This window comes from Lepidochelys kempii, chromosome 19, assembly GCF_965140285.1.
Source record: "Lepidochelys kempii isolate rLepKem1 chromosome 19, rLepKem1.hap1, whole genome shotgun sequence".
Classification (NCBI taxonomy): domain Eukaryota; kingdom Metazoa; phylum Chordata; order Testudines; family Cheloniidae; genus Lepidochelys; species Lepidochelys kempii.
Genome location: NC_136398.1, coordinates 2,952,581 through 2,968,061, shown reverse-complemented (window position 1 = coordinate 2,968,061; position 15,481 = coordinate 2,952,581). Strand labels below are relative to the sequence as shown.

Below are 15,481 nucleotides of genomic sequence, written 5' to 3'. Positions count from 1 at the left end.
GTTTTGCAGAGTATGTTTGCCCGGCACGGGCACATGGAATGCATATTGGAGAGGATGACCCTGCCAGAATGCCAGTTCTTGAGTGAGCAAAAACAGTTTCTGCCATGCCCTAATGTGACCCAGCAAGGAGTCTGGGATCCACGCACAAAAGCTTCTCCAAGCTACCATCTTTCTGGGCAAGAAGAATTACACATGTTTCCTTTAAGATAACCAATCATTACTGTTTCTCAGTTGCCAATGTTGAAATTCCTTCTCACCACACATGTGCCCGCACGGCCGAACACATTCTTTCTACAGCACTCCTATCACCTTGTCAGCCCAAGAAAGCATGCCACATCCATGCTCACCTCAGCCCCTTCCCAGACTTTACTGAAAGGATCAGACCACCACTGAAAAGTCATAATTGGGATTTTTTTTAATGCAATGGCTTTTAAAATGCAGCCTTAAAATGGTTTACAAGCACCAATAAAGGGAAACAAATGAGTGATCCTTACACATCTTTGAAACACCACCCTACACCCAATAGACAAACAGAGCCATCAGCTCTGTCAATGCAACTCTTTGAATATAGACTCTTACTGCCCCCTTAAGGGTGAATTGCAAGATACCATTCTGGGTATTCAACTCCTGTAGCTATCGGAATTCATTTGGGTGAGGCAGGAATTCCAGAATGGGTGACATTCCAGACAGCTCAATGTTCAAAACAGGAACTGGCATCCCACAGATGGACCAATGCATAGAAAGAGCATTCACAATCTAGACAGTTCCATTTCAAACCCTTCTGCAACCCACTGGCTGGGTGAAATGAACTTGGTGACTGTATTTCACTTCATAGCCATACCTATCTTCCCCCTCAGGAATCAAGGGAAAGAGGCAGGATTTGCTCAGAGTTGTAATTGCACTGAACGCCAAGATAAATGGTGACTCAGATAGGGGGAGCTTTTCAGGGTCACAGACATACCCAGCAAAGGATTTTACAGAAGTGGACTAAAGGGCATTTCAGGCTAGTGAAAGGTGACAGACCTGCAGGGTCTACCCCTAGAACAGATACAGCAGAGGTGGCAGCAGCTCAAGCTTCACTCACACCATCTTTCAGTGTGTGCTCATCATCTTCACCTTGGAGACATCTCCCAACTACAGATAAAAGGGGACTTTTGTCTACAGAGTCAGGTCCACGATTTCCTGGCTAAGGCTGACATTAAGGTAGTCACAACTCATGTCCCAGAGGAGTTAATTTTGAAAATGCCTGTTAAAATTTGTCTTTTACAACTTTGCACTTAAATGCTTTTCATCCTCCAAGCACTTTGCAATGTTCAACTGAATTTTCCATTTGAATAAAGTGTCAAAAGGGGTGAATTTTCCAGCCTCTTGGTTTATCTTAGACCCAATAACACTACTTCAATTCATTTAGTTATTTCTAAACAAGAGCAGAGGATATAAATTGCTGCATCTTACCAATTAAAATAATGTGGAAACTTCTATTTTAATCTAACTATGCACAACAGAAACTACCAAAGCCCCATTTCACACTGTGCAGTATTTCTACATCACAGCAGGAAAGTGGAATTACATTGGCTGAAATGCATTTAGTACTTTCTACTGTTTAGATTTGATATCTAGATATTGCCAGACAGGGGAAGTGAAATTCAGGCTGTATACACTGTGAAATGCTGGATGCATTTCAGCCACTGTAATTTATTTTTTCCATTAAAAATACTCAGGGCATCATCATGCAATTTACCTGTCCCCCTATAAACCTTATCACATAACAGACCACCACCATAGCACAATATACCCAGACAACACTGTTCCACAGGACTGGCTCCTAGCAGCATTGTTGTGGGAGAAAAACTGAAAATTCTTGCCTCCAAAAAGGAGGATCCAGGTAATTTGAATCTCCTGAGATGCTGGTTATGCTCTTCATCTTTATACCATTCTCCTCTAAAGGAAGGCACCCAGCCTCCCGTTAGGATACTACACTCTAGGTAGGCTTCCCTGGCTAGTCCTTAAAATAATGAGGTTTGAATTTTATGTGTATTTAACTATTATACTCAGAATTAGTGAGCAGTAGTTTGCTTTGAGTAAGAAACTGAGATCAGTGCAGTATCTCATTGTATATTTTGGAGAACAGTATTTAATAACAAATGCTTCAGTACCAAATATTCATAGCAAACTAACCAGGGCTACTTTTCCAAGCAGAGACTGGAAGTGTTCACAGGACTAGTGCGAGAGTTGTGGTGTTCTAATATGGCAACTGAATTTCTGTTCTGCAAAATGAACTTAGAGCCTGATGTTGCTGACCCTCAAATACAGTCCCTGACAAACCAGAAGTTTTCTCTGCCACCAAATCCCTCTCACCAAAGAGCACGATTACCCCAAATGGAAGCAGATCATTTGCACTGAAAAGCCCCCATGCTTTATTTTGGATAAAAAGGGCTTGTCTGAAGTGCTCTGCCATCACTTTTTCACACCATGAGCCTATTGCAGAGTTTTAACAAAAGACACTGTGTCCTCAGTAAGAAGAGGCACAGCTGGAAAGAGTGGGACCTACTGTGTGCTCCATTAGGCACTCCCATTGCTTTCACTTTTATATGCTTCATTCTTTGCTGCTACATACATGTGTTAGCCAGTCAGTCACAGGCTGCACCCCCTCCATCTGCTAGCCTAGCATAGCCCTCACAAGCATCAGTTGGAGGAATGCATGTGTGTCTCAAAAAGAAAACAGCTCCCATGGTGGGTTCTCTTTGTGCTCGGTCTCCAACGTTGGTTATGAAACTCAGTCCCATATTTGAAACGCCTGGAGATCTTTTAGCATTTAAGGAGCAGACATTTGCACACAGCCAAATATCCAGCTAAAAACTGAGCGTAGAAAGAGTCTCTGAGGGTTGTATGAAAAAGTTATCCACCCTGTGAAAATCTTTAGAATGAACCTGTGGTATAAGTAGAGTAACCCAGAGAGTTGTCTCATGGAAAATGGAAATGTAACAACTTAAACAGTCAGTGAGTCTTTAGGAGTAGGAATTTAAAGGGGGCACTAAATCCCTATGAATCCATGACAAGCGCAACAGGCCACAGCAACTGGTCCCTCCAGTCCCTTTGGGAGACTGCGCTGTGGCTCACTCCTCTCCAGCCGGGAGATTGTCTTCAATCCGCTTAACAAATTTCATTCGTATTTCTGTGACGCCATCTCCTTTCAACGTATCCTGGACAAATTTCACATCCACGGCCATCTGAACCTGGGGGACGGAGAAGAAAAACCAAAAGGAAAGTTGCTATGAAGTTAAACTAAAAGCTTCCCTATTAGCTGTCCACCCCTTAAGATAGGGGATCCAAGACACAGGACAGGACATATCATATGGGGTCCTAGAAAGGGCACTAATTACTCTATCAAAGATCATAGGCTTGTCCCCCTATGCCATTGGCACTCAGATACTATTGGGATGGGGCCATATCATTCCCTAGACAGACAGACTTCCCAACAAGAGCAACGGTTGGGATTCTCTTCAGAACTCTGCATTGCTTCTAGAAGACAGAATCCAGCTAACCCTTATCTCCAGGGCATCTACACACTCCCCCATTAATTGAGGCAGAGTTATAAACTTTACTCAGCACAGACCCCTCCCTTTGGACAATACCAGCCAACTGGCTCCTCCAGTTCTATTTTGCTCTTGATATAGATTCACAGCAAGAGAAAACATGAAGACCACAAACTTGCACAAGGGGGTTGAAATGCCTGCAGAAGGCTCCATGTTTTCGTTTCCAGCCAAGATCTCCACAACTCCACCACCCTTCCTAGGAGAGAAGGGAAGCCTCACCATTTCCAGGGCTCCTCGCAGCACCCCACACAAGAGGTTGGAGTAAATAAGAGATGAGTGGTTATCAGGCAGCTCCACAAAATCCACCAGAGGGTTATTTTCCAAGATGAGGGAGAACTCATCGCCTGCTGGGCTCCAGTTGGTGATGCTCGGGGTGATGCCCAGATACATTTTAAATGCCACCTATTGAGTTACATGGAGCAGAGACAAGCAAGTGACCCAAACGGTAATATTTCCCATTGACGCTGGTCATCAAAGAATCTTAATGAGCTTTGCAAATATTTACTAAGGAAATCAGATCCTTGGCTCCCATTGAAAGTTAAGAGGAGTCAGGGACCTAACTTCCTTAGGTGCTCTCAAAAATCCAACCCAAAGGCACACACTAGCCCTGTTAGTAGGTTAATTTTATCCCCTTCTCACAGGTGGGGAAATTGAGGGGCGCAATATTCCCTCCCCAAGGGAAAAATCCAAGAACACTATCTGAATCAGATTTTGCCTAATTCAGAGCAGTTTCCATTTCCTTGGGTTATTTTCTCTCCATGTCAGGGTTCCCTCCCTACTCTGAACTCTAGAGTACAGATGTGGTGACCCGCATGAAAGACGCCCTAAGCTTATTTCTACCAGCTTAGGTTAAAACTTCCCCAAGGCACAAATTCTTTGCCCTTGGACGGTATGCTGCCACCACCATGTGATTTAACAAAGAATCAGGGAAAGGACCACTTGGCGTTCCTATTCCCCCAAAATATCCCCCCAAGCCCTTACACCCCCTTTCCTGGGGAGGCTTGAGAATAATATAACTAATTGGTTACAAAGTGACCCAAACCCCTGGGTCTTAGGACAATAGAGAAGTCAGTCAGGTTCTTAAAAGAAGGATTTTATTTAAAAAAAAAGGTAAAAATCACCTCTGTAAAATCAGGATGGGTAACAAAAGATTCAAAAACGCAGCAGAACTTCCTCTAGGCTTAGTTTCAAAGTTACAAAAAACAGGAATAAACCTCCCTCCAGCAAAGGAAAAATTCACAACCAAAACAAAAGATAATCTAACACGCCTTGCCTGGCTTTTACTTACAATTTTTGTAATATGAGAGACTTTTAGGATGGTTTATAGGAGAAGGAGTTTCCTGACCTGATGCTTCTCTGCTTCCCAAGAGAACACACAAAACAAAGCCTTCTCCCCCCCTCCCCCCCCGCAAGATTTGAAAGTATCTTCTTTCCCCCTTGGTCCTGTTTGGTCAGGTGCCAACCAGGTTATTTGAGCTTCTTAACCCCTTACAGGTAAGGAGGAATTCTAGGCTACCCTTAGCTGTATGGTTATGACACCCCTATTCAGGAAACTCTAGTTTGGATACAAAATGATTTCAAAGTCTCTAGTTAAGCTCAGGAAGCAAGAAGCCACAAGATACATTTTAGAATACTATTGGTGCACCATTCATTATCTCACTCTAAATCAGAAGCTGTTCACCTTAACAGTCCATGAACAGCCTGGCTATGATGCTGGGACAGGCATAGGACCAGCACTGGTAAAGGCATGCAAGGCTGTACTTGGAGGATTACCTTTGCAATCACATCTGCAGTTTCCCGGAAGTCATGGCATCTTCCTACATTGGACCGGGCCAGAAAATCTTCTATTAGCCGAACTCCAATGTTGTAGCCCCTGTCAATGCACAAAACAGCAGCAAACTATAGAATTATAACAGCACAGCTCAGCTCCGGGAAGATGTTCTAAATCAGTGGCTTGCAAACTTTTTTTTTTTTACTGGTGACCCCTTTCACATAGCAAGCTTCTGAGTGAGACCCCCCTTATAAATTAAAAACACTTTTTATATATTTAACACCATTATAAATGCTGGAGGCAAAGCGGGGTTTGGGGCAGAGGTTGACAACTCGCCACCCCCCACGTAATAACTTCACGACGCCCTCAGTTTGAGAACCCCTGTTCTAAATCTGTGCATGAAACTGTTCTCTGAAACTAGTATGTGAAGAGATAAAACAAAATATTTTCCCCTCCTTTTGTAAGTTCCGAAAAAACCACAAGTGAACAGTGTTCAGTCTGCCAGTTGGATTGGGTGCAGAAAATAAGAAACAGCAGTTTAAACAGTTCTGCCTACTACAAACTTTCCCAAAGGACTCAAACTCCAACATGTTAACTTACATTTTATCAAGCTGTTTATTGACATCTTCGTCGTTCTCATAATCCTTACACAGCTGAGTGACCAAAGCTCCATAGGTCAGAGTGAAGAGCTCCGAGCTCTAAACAGATTCAAAAGGAATTTACCATCAGCTGGGCAGAAAAATCCCTGGGCGCCTTTGGGTTTTGTTCCCACCTTACTTTAGTTGGCCTGGAGAGGGGGCCAGAAAGCTTCCGATTCAAAGGAATCAATTACTACACCAACTCTGGAGAGGTCCCAGATTTCATATTTTAAGGAAACTTTAACCGAACAGTAAACTTTAGTATATTTTAAAATCTTTGGGGTGCTGCTCAAAGGTGATAAACTAACTGCCCCAGAGACAGAAATCTTCCATCTCCAGCATATGAACCACATGGGCAAAGGCAAAGCACATTCCCCTGCACTGCACCCAGTACACACTGCACTCCCCACTAATGTGTCCAGCCCTGACTTGAAGGAGTCATCTGTAGGGCTGTTCAGTCTCCATTGTCATTCAATCCTTAGCCTCTCTGGTGGACTACCAATTAGTGTCTCAAGATCATAATCAGAACACGCCATTAAGAACTGGAGTGAGACCTCCAAGTCGTTTCATACAGAGCACCAAATAATCACTATCATTGCAACCATTTACAATTACTAGCAATGTGAACTAGATTTGGACTGGTGACTTTTACAGAGGTGATAGTGTACATATCCCATAAAAGCCCTCAACCTCTGTTATCCATATTTTCCCTGTGTCACGTTTGCATTGTACTTCTCAGATTCCACATGCAGTTCCCTTCATTAGAACATAAAACACCTGCATTCATAAACTGATTTATTTATTTTTTGTCAGTATGGTAGTTACATCCCAGCCCCCAAGGTGATTTGTCCACAGCACATAATTTAGCACAAAAGGCTTTATTTGCTCACGAAGACTAGGACTGGAACAGCAGGGACTGTTTCAGGTCAGGACTGAAGTACACTGGTATGCAATGCAGCTGTACCCACTATGCCCAATTCTAATCAAGATTATTGTTCTTCCACAAGTGCCAGAATCACACAGAAGATGAATAAAAGAACAGACGCTCTCTCACAGCTGCTACCACTATATTTCCTGAGCCCAAAGTGATTAAGACATGGTTAGTGTTTTCTTAGCAGCCATTAATCAGAACAGCAATTGATTACAAATTCATTCTCTCCTAAGTGACTGAAAAATAAAAGCAAAGAATCTACACGAAAGTTAGTTTTTCACATTATCTGAAATAAATGTAATTACTTGAGGAGACACGTTATTTTTAATATTTAAGACTTTGGGTTTCATTTTTTGCAGCTGTTAGAAATATCATGGAAAGTCTAGTCTCAAATTAAGTAGCCTATCACCTACCATGAGATGCATAGATGCAGAAGGTGAAATGAATGGCAAATACCAATACTACAGAATGAAAGCAGCAGGCAGGCAGAACGGAAGGGAAAAGAGACAACATCAGAGTTAAGTGAGACAAACTGATCACACCACCTTCTGAACAAGTTCACACACAGCCAAGTCTGAAACACAGGAAGGAATCACTCAAGGAGTAGAACTTGGATTTGTTAGAAGTTATAGAGTATTCTGTCCTGTCATTAAGACCTAATGTTAATTAACAAGGTCAACAATTGGAGAGAATACACATCTAGGCTCTCCTGTTTGGTTAAAAAAAGAATTAGCGAAACCAGCAGAAAAGCCACTAGAATTACAGCTCTATACAGCTGGCATATATTCTTTGTTTAGCATTTACAATGCTAAATTCATCACTGAAAGTCAAAGATTAAGATGCTCTCAGTTTATACTACTCAAAAAGGACAGGACAGAAGGCTCCTTTAACTCAGCTGGTATAGTCAGGAACCTGGGGAAAAAATTAACCAACATGCCAAAAAGGTTAAATTATTGTTAAGGAACCATATCATTTTAGTGAAGTCACATGCCTGGCAGCTGGACAGAGCAGTGTGTGAATAGATGGAGAAAATCCAGCTGTTACCAGTCCAAAGTGTTTAAATTAACTGCATCCTGTCATCAAGCTTTCATCTACTGCTATCAATCTGAAAGAAGTGTATAAAAGGAGCCAGCAACTGAAGGGAAGTGGCTAGATGATGCCATTTAGTAATGTTCAAATGTTACAGTCAATGCACCTATACAATTTAAAAATACCTAAAGTCACAGGGATCTGACTTGTAGATCAATGCTTGGTTTTTACATAATTTGGTAGACTCAATTTGCCTATCAGCTTTACAGCAAATAGCCTTTTTGTATTTCATTCTCACTTATATATGAAAGCACAGCAAGTTAAAAATTAATGTAAGTTTACTTGGCCTTTTGTACAATCTTCAGTAGCATACTACTACTGTGGTAACAAGAGTGTTTGAATGCTAATTAAACAAATCTAATGCCTTAAACACAAAAGCCATGTCCACACAAGAAAAAATGGAGTCAGTGGCCGACAAAGGGGGTCTGCAACAGATGGAGCTCAATTACTGCCAAGTACAGACAAACCAAATTCAGCATCTGCACCCATTGCTGAACCCTGCAAACTGCAACAGATATTCATCCTAGTGTAGAAAAGACTGAGGGAGAAAATAACATCAATGAATGAAGTCCTATTTAAGTCAACGAGCCACATTTACTTGTGACTTAATGGAGTTATCATATCAAGGATGGATGAGCTTGGCTCCATTTATCTTCACGTTGAAATTTAAGCTCTATACCTTTGCTCCTCATATCTTTCAAAAAAAGAAAAGGAGGACTTGTGGCACCTTAGAGACTAACAAATTTTTTTGAGCATAAGCTTTCGTGAGCTACAGCTCACTTCATCGGATGCATACTGTAGCTCACGAAAGCTTGTGCTCAAATAAATTTGTTAGTCTCTAAGGTGCCACAAGTCCTCCTGTTCTATTTGCGGATACAGACTAACACGCCTGTGTTCATCTTCTAGTGTCATCTGGAGTGGTAACACGGAATAAGATTATAGACAGGCAAGACCCAAATGTGGCCTAACCTTTTCAGAAGGGCAATGTGTGATATGTACTGTGCAGTTCAAAGGCACATTTCTAAAAACATGAAAAAAGAGAGCCTTCCTGCTCTTAGTCTAAGGAAGCCAGGACTTTGCAGCACTACTACCACACAGCATTACTTCAGCTCCTTACACTGTGGGTGTTGCTCTAAGGATTAGGATAGCTGTGGTTTAAGCCAGATAACTCCCCACATAAACATTAACACAAGCCCCTAATATTAGCTCACAGAACATCCACCACTGAGCTCCGAACACCGCAGCAGCAGCCTCCATCACCGCAGGGTACACGCTGGGGGGACACTGCAGGGATCCGGGGGGGGGGGGGGTCAGGAATTTAAGGCATCCCAGAGGTTTAGGGATGCCCCAGACTCACCCCCCCCCCCGGCCCCGGGATGGCACAAGCTCCCCGTGCCCGGCAGGATGAGCTGGGTTCCTGCCAGCAGCTTGGCGCCGGCCCAGAGGCCCCTTCACCCCCCCAGCTCAGAACCGTTTGGGAACCCCACGGGCCGGACACCGCCCCCCCCCGCACTCCAGGCCCCCCACGGGCCGGACACCGCCCCCCCACGGGCCGGACACCGCCCCCCCCCGCACTCCAGGCCCCCCACCCCCCACGGGCCGGACACCGCCCCCCCCCGCACTCCAGGCCCCCCACCCCCCACGGGCCGGACACCGCCCCCCCCCCGCACTCCAGGCCCCCCACCCCCCACGGGCCGGACACCGCCCCCCCCCCGCACTCCAGGCCCCCCACCCCCCACGGGCCGGACACCGCCCCCCCCCCGCACTCCAGGCCCCCCACCCCCCACGGGCCGGACACCGCCCCCCCCCCGCACTCCAGGCCCCCCACCCCCCACGGGCCGGACACCGCCCCCCCCCCGCACTCCAGGCCCCCCACCCCCCACGGGCCGGACACCGCCCCCCCCCCCGCACTCCAGGCCCCCCACCCCCCACGGGCCGGACACCGCCCCCCCCCCGCACTCCAGGCCCCCCACCCCCCACCCCCCACACACCGCCCCCCCCCGCACTCCAGGCCCCCCACCCCCCACCCCCCACACACCGCCCCCCCCCGCACTCCAGGCCCCCCACGGGCCGGACACCGCCCCCCCCCGCACTCCAGGCCCCCCACGGGCCGGACACCGCCCCCCCCCCGCACTCCAGGCCCCCCACGGGCCGGACACCGCCCCCCCCCGCACTCCAGGCCCCCCACCCCCCACGGGCCGGACACCGCCCCCCCCACGGGCCGGACACCGCCCCCCCCCGCACTCCAGGCCCCCCACCCCCCACGGTCCGGACCCCCCACTCCAGGCCCCCCACCCCCGCAGCTCTCCTCAGCCCCCGCCCCGCCCCCACTTACCATTTTCTTGCTCTCGGTGCCCCGACCGGCCTGGCGCGACATCCTGCCCAGCCCGGTGTGCGTCGGCCCGGCCCGGCCCAGACCCTCCGACCCGCTCAGCCGGCAGCCTCCCGCAGAGCCTCGGGGCAGGGCCTGGCGCGGGGTATGACGGGAACTGGAGTCCCCTCGAACCCAGCGCCTCCTCCACCCCAGCGCGGCCTCTCCGCCCGGAGAACTACCACCCCCACAAGGCACCGCGCGCCGCCCTCGGGGCATGCTGGGAACGAGAGGGGAGGGGGAGGGAGACGTTCCACTCCCAGCAGGCCCTGGGAGAGCAGCGCTTGACTCAACTGCAGTTCCCAGCATGCCCTGGGAGAACAGGGGGCTGCGGAGACTACAGCTCCCGGCATGCCCTGGGCGGGCTCAGGGTGGAAGGACTACAATCCCCAGCATGCCCAGCCACGGCCAGCCTGGCCTCTAGGTGGCACGTGGGGAGCAGGCTGCAGGGGGGGGGCAGCTGCATCCCCTGCCCTGTGGCCTTCGGGACGTGGGGTGGCGCCTGGCCCCGGGCCTGCACCCAGCCTGGCCCGGGCCCTGGAGCGTGGGCAGCCGCGCCAGGGGCTGGGCTGGGGTCAGTGCCCCCCCGCCAGGTGGGGCAGAGCCATCTCCCCAGCACGGGAGCCGGGCCGCGAGCCCCCTGCAGAGAGGGCACAGGGGCGTCCGGCTCCTGGCTGGGATTACGCTCCTTTGGCAGGCCAGCCGGGGAGCTCCCCGCGACCGGGAGGCGGGCATGGCTGGCACCTGTCTGGCTGAGGCGGGGCCCTGTTGTTCCCTATGAAACTCCGCAGGGCGTGTGTGGCGTGACCCGCCCTGAACCCCGCGTGCTGCTAAGTTAACATGCAGGCACAAAACACTGCGGCCCCTCAAGCGCTCAGGTCTCACGCAGGTGTCAGTCCCCCGTCCCCCCCGCATGAATGCGGCACTAGCAACCGTGGGACAGTGTGTTTATATTCCTGCTGCTACCAGTGTCATTCCACAGTCGCTCTTGCAACTGGCAGGAGGCAATTCACAAAAAGAGGGCGGTTTGTTTGCAGTTAAATCTGAATCCACATGGATTGGAGTCCTCAAAGTGCAACGGACTGTTTTATGTTACTTAGAGAACAACATATAAAGTGTGTAATTGTTTCCTTGCGACTTAGGGCAGTGCAAGTGAAAGAGCGAAGCTCACTGAAGAGTCCCCGTGGTAGAATAGAGTGGGGAAGCAGAGGGTCCAAGGGGGGGGATGGTAATTGGAGGGGAGCAGGGAGTGCGTTGGAGGAGCACAGCTATAAGGCGTAAGATCAGAGAGCTGGGAGAAGTGAAGGAAGACCAAATCCAGGGAAACCTTTGAAAACCAGGAGGCCCATTTGGAAGTGGGTTTGGAAACTGACAGGAAATACAAACTTTTCATTTTTGTAGCGGAGTATGTCCTTGTATGGTAGGAGAGACAGCTCAGGAAAGCTACAGGGGAGAGAAGTGAAAGAGACTTCACTGATTCATTTCAACCCAGACCTGCTTCCAGCTGCTAAACATGCAGGCTCACCACACCTCTCTTCCAATGTCCTTCATTCCTGACCTGCAGCCCTCCTACAATTCCAATCCTAGGACCTTACACAACTCTGCCAATTCACCTTATTCCCGGCCTGAAACTCCAATTGCTGTTCCAGTCCTGGCTCTCCTTGAGCAGACACTAGATACATCAGGCCACGTTCTCTGTTTGCAGTATGAACCTTTGACAATAGGCTAGAAATGCACAAACATTTGAACTTGCGACCCAAGCTTTGAATTGGAGTGTGATTCCTCAGAAACAAACGTCTGGTTTATTCATCTATTTCCTGAATTGCTTCATAGCCACTGAGTTCAGAAAATAGTATTAACTCCATCACATACCATAGCTAAATAACCAGAGCTCATTGTCTGTAGGACACCCTGAAGCAAAGCAGTCCGCTGCATCCAAGGAAGCCTATCACTAAGTATTTGATGGGTGATATATGCCATGTGTGTTAATTGGCCAACATTTGGTGCCCACATTCTCCAAACTGCACACGTTAACAGAACATAACTGGCTCTTAGAGATAAGGACCCATAGTGCCTGTGTTAATACTGCACAATGGTGACCGTATCTAAGGACCTTCCGTTTATGAGATAACACAGTGTGCGTTATCTCACAGAGAAATGGTGCTTCCGCTAACGCCAGGACTCTGGGGCACTTCTTGTTCTGCGCAGAGATTGTGTGATTTAGTTGGGAGTCGCACGCCTAGAAGTCTGATTCTGCAAAACAAAAGTTTAACCAAAATTAATCTGACCAGAAACGTGGCTGTCAGGTTGTATAACAACGCCGCTGCAGCCCCATTCTCTTTGGTGCAGTCGGTTGGCACAATAATCTGTCCAGCATCAGTTTTCTCTTAGCCATGCTTGAAGTCTAAAATGCAGGCTTCGACCGTGCTATCTACTAGAGCCGCGTTGCCTGAGTCACTTCTACCTTCTTCACAAAGTCTGCCCTGTTCTTAGGGTAACATACTGGCAATGCACGTACATACATGTGCCTGTCTCCCTCCTTCCAACTGCTGGGCCACGAGAGGAGAGCAAGTTACTACCGCTGCCTGCACAAACCTGCTGGTTTAGCTCAAGCTGTGGATACTGGTGCTGCAATGCAGAAGGTGCCAGGTTCATACTGTGCTGCTGACCCAGGTGGAAGTGGGGGCGTCATTATTACATTGCAAAGGAAAACCAAGATATTAAATTAGGAGTATTTTTCTCCAGAACTATATAAAAATAAGAGATTAACCAATAGCCCGAAGTTAGGTCAACAATGAAAGCAGATGAAGTGGGAGAAGCTCAGGCCACTGCCCAGGGTCCTTTTCCATCTTGCTTCTCTCTCCTCTTCTGCCCCAATCTACTTCACTGCGGCTTTTGGAAAGCTTCTTACACTGATAACTGTTCCGGCCGATCATTTTGTAACACTACACCACTTCCAGCAGCAACATGGGGCATGGAGCATTCACAGGTCCCATTCGCAGACGGCTACCCCTGCTACAGTGCCATGAAGAGTCTGGCCCTATCTCTTCCAGAAGTACCTTTTTCAAGCCACAGCTCTGTGGCACAGTAGAATCTGGGCCAGGTTCTGATCCCCTTGTTTATCTAGGATAGCACTCACTTCAAGCCTATTTGTGGAGCGAGGGCTTGTCTACGCTTGAAAGCATGGACACTACACTCAGCATAGACACTACCTACGCTGCCAGGAGGGGTTCTCCCATCGGCATAGGTAACCCACCACCCCGAGTGACGGTAGCTAAGTTGATGGAAGAATTAACTATGTTGTTCAAGAATGGGGATTTTTCACATCTCTGGGTCAACCTAATTTTCTAGTGCAGATCAGGCCAAAAGGATCATTCAGTATGAGTAAAGGGATCAGGATCTGGCCCTCTCGTTGTAGCAAGTCTAGACTTTTACTGTAATAGCTTAGATTCTTGTTTGTCAAAGCACCTAGACTACAAAAGAGCCCGTGCCCCACCACCCTTGGCATCTGCAGTGTTTTGACACTTAAAGAAAAACAACTGGCTGGCCCCTGCTGAGGAAGGATGGACAGGTGCCCAGCTGTTTGTTCTGACACTGCTGGAATAACAGGAAGTTCTGTTGTAACAATGATACCTAAGGCCCAGGGAGGGTAAAATGCTTTCTGTGCAGCTGGGGAGGACGCAGGGGGGTCCTGAGAGAAGTCAGTTACTGACTACAGAGAGAGGGAGAACGGGACAGCGGGATACTTGACTGCAGCACACACACAATGGTCTATTGGACACACACAATAGTCTATAGGACACACACACCTCTCACAGGTTTCCCATGAGGTCATGATAACCACAAGGACAAAGCTTTCGTGGTGGCCATTGTCACGAGGGCCCTGAGAGGTGTGTGCCGTAGAAGTCTATTCACGGTTTTCCTGTTCTGCTTTGTACAGAGGTCGCCAAGGCTCCTAGGTTCCACACTAGATTGTGTGACTTTGAGCAAGCCACTTCACTTCTCAGTCCACCCCCCACCCACCCCTCCAAAAATGTGTTTAGTAACACACACTTGCCTACCACACAGGCACTGTGAGACGTTGCTGATTAATTTAACGAAGCATTTTGGGATCCTTGTCTGAAAGGCACTGAAGGCAAGCTAAGAAGAGGTGTGCTCTTTAATCTCCCTGCGACAGCTCCTCACACTCAGGGCGAGTCCGATGTTCCAAAGCCTGGACCTCCTGCCCCCGACACAGTAGCTCTTCTTCGTGGCTCTGGAAGATCTCACCAGAGCTCAAAGCACCAGCACCAAAGAGACAGGGTGTTTAGTGGAAGGGCCATTTCCCAGGCTGGTCGGACAGGTTTGTGAAGCAGCTACGGTCTCAGCAACAAACCTGGACGTAGCCGTGGGATGTACATTCAGGAGAAGAGAAGGGAGAGCAGCGGACAGAGTATTTTTTCTGTAAAGCAGACACACGTTCTCCTTTCCTTACAGGCATCAGGTGTGTCAGCCTAGTGCAAAGAGCAGATGGAAGCCCCAGAAGCAAAGGCTAGTGGCAGAAGATGTTTTTATTTCAGCTTCCAGCTTCAGGTGCCATCGACACTTTATTTGTGGCCTGGAAAGCCTGGTCTTGTGGGGCTGAGAGCCAGGCAACCTGGGAACTGTTACCCACCCTGCAGCAGTCTCTCTGCGTGACCCTGGGCAAGTCACTGTCTTGCTCTGTGCTTCAGTCTTCCCATCTGTAAAATGGGAGATACTGATATTTCAGAAGGATGTGGGAAGCTTCAGTTCATGCATCACTGCAAAGTGCTTTGAGATCTGCTGGAGCACCGCGTGGCATTCAATACAAGGTGTCCCAGAGAGCAGGGACATTAATGTATCTGTGCTCCGGATTGAGTCTGCACTTACAAAGGCTTTTGACTGTAAGTGCAGCCAATTTCTGGAGAGCGTTGGATCAAACAGCCCAGTTGGGACAGTTAGAAGGCAGCTCAGTATATGGTGGTTTGGCACCCCTCAGACATGTTTGCCGTTATGCCTACAGTCAGAGTGACCTCCCAATTATAAAGATATTGTAGCTATTTTTCCCCATTGGCTTTTGAGTTC

The 15,481-nt window shown here is 48.3% G+C and overlaps 1 protein-coding gene across 1 annotated transcript; it reads right to left on the bottom strand.

The window, feature by feature from the left end:
* Window positions 1–397: 397 nt before the first annotated feature.
* TRAPPC3 (trafficking protein particle complex subunit 3) lies at window positions 398–10,535 on the bottom strand. The gene is made up of 5 exons (XM_073317467.2): window positions 10,361–10,535; window positions 5,968–6,065; window positions 5,370–5,469; window positions 3,816–3,998; window positions 398–3,236 (listed from the first exon to the last, which is right to left on the bottom strand). Exons 1-5 carry the CDS (start codon window positions 10,400–10,402, stop codon window positions 3,117–3,119), a joined length of 543 nt encoding a protein of 180 aa, XP_073173568.1. The 5' UTR covers window positions 10,403–10,535; the 3' UTR covers window positions 398–3,116.
* Window positions 10,536–15,481: the final 4,946 nt, after the last annotated feature.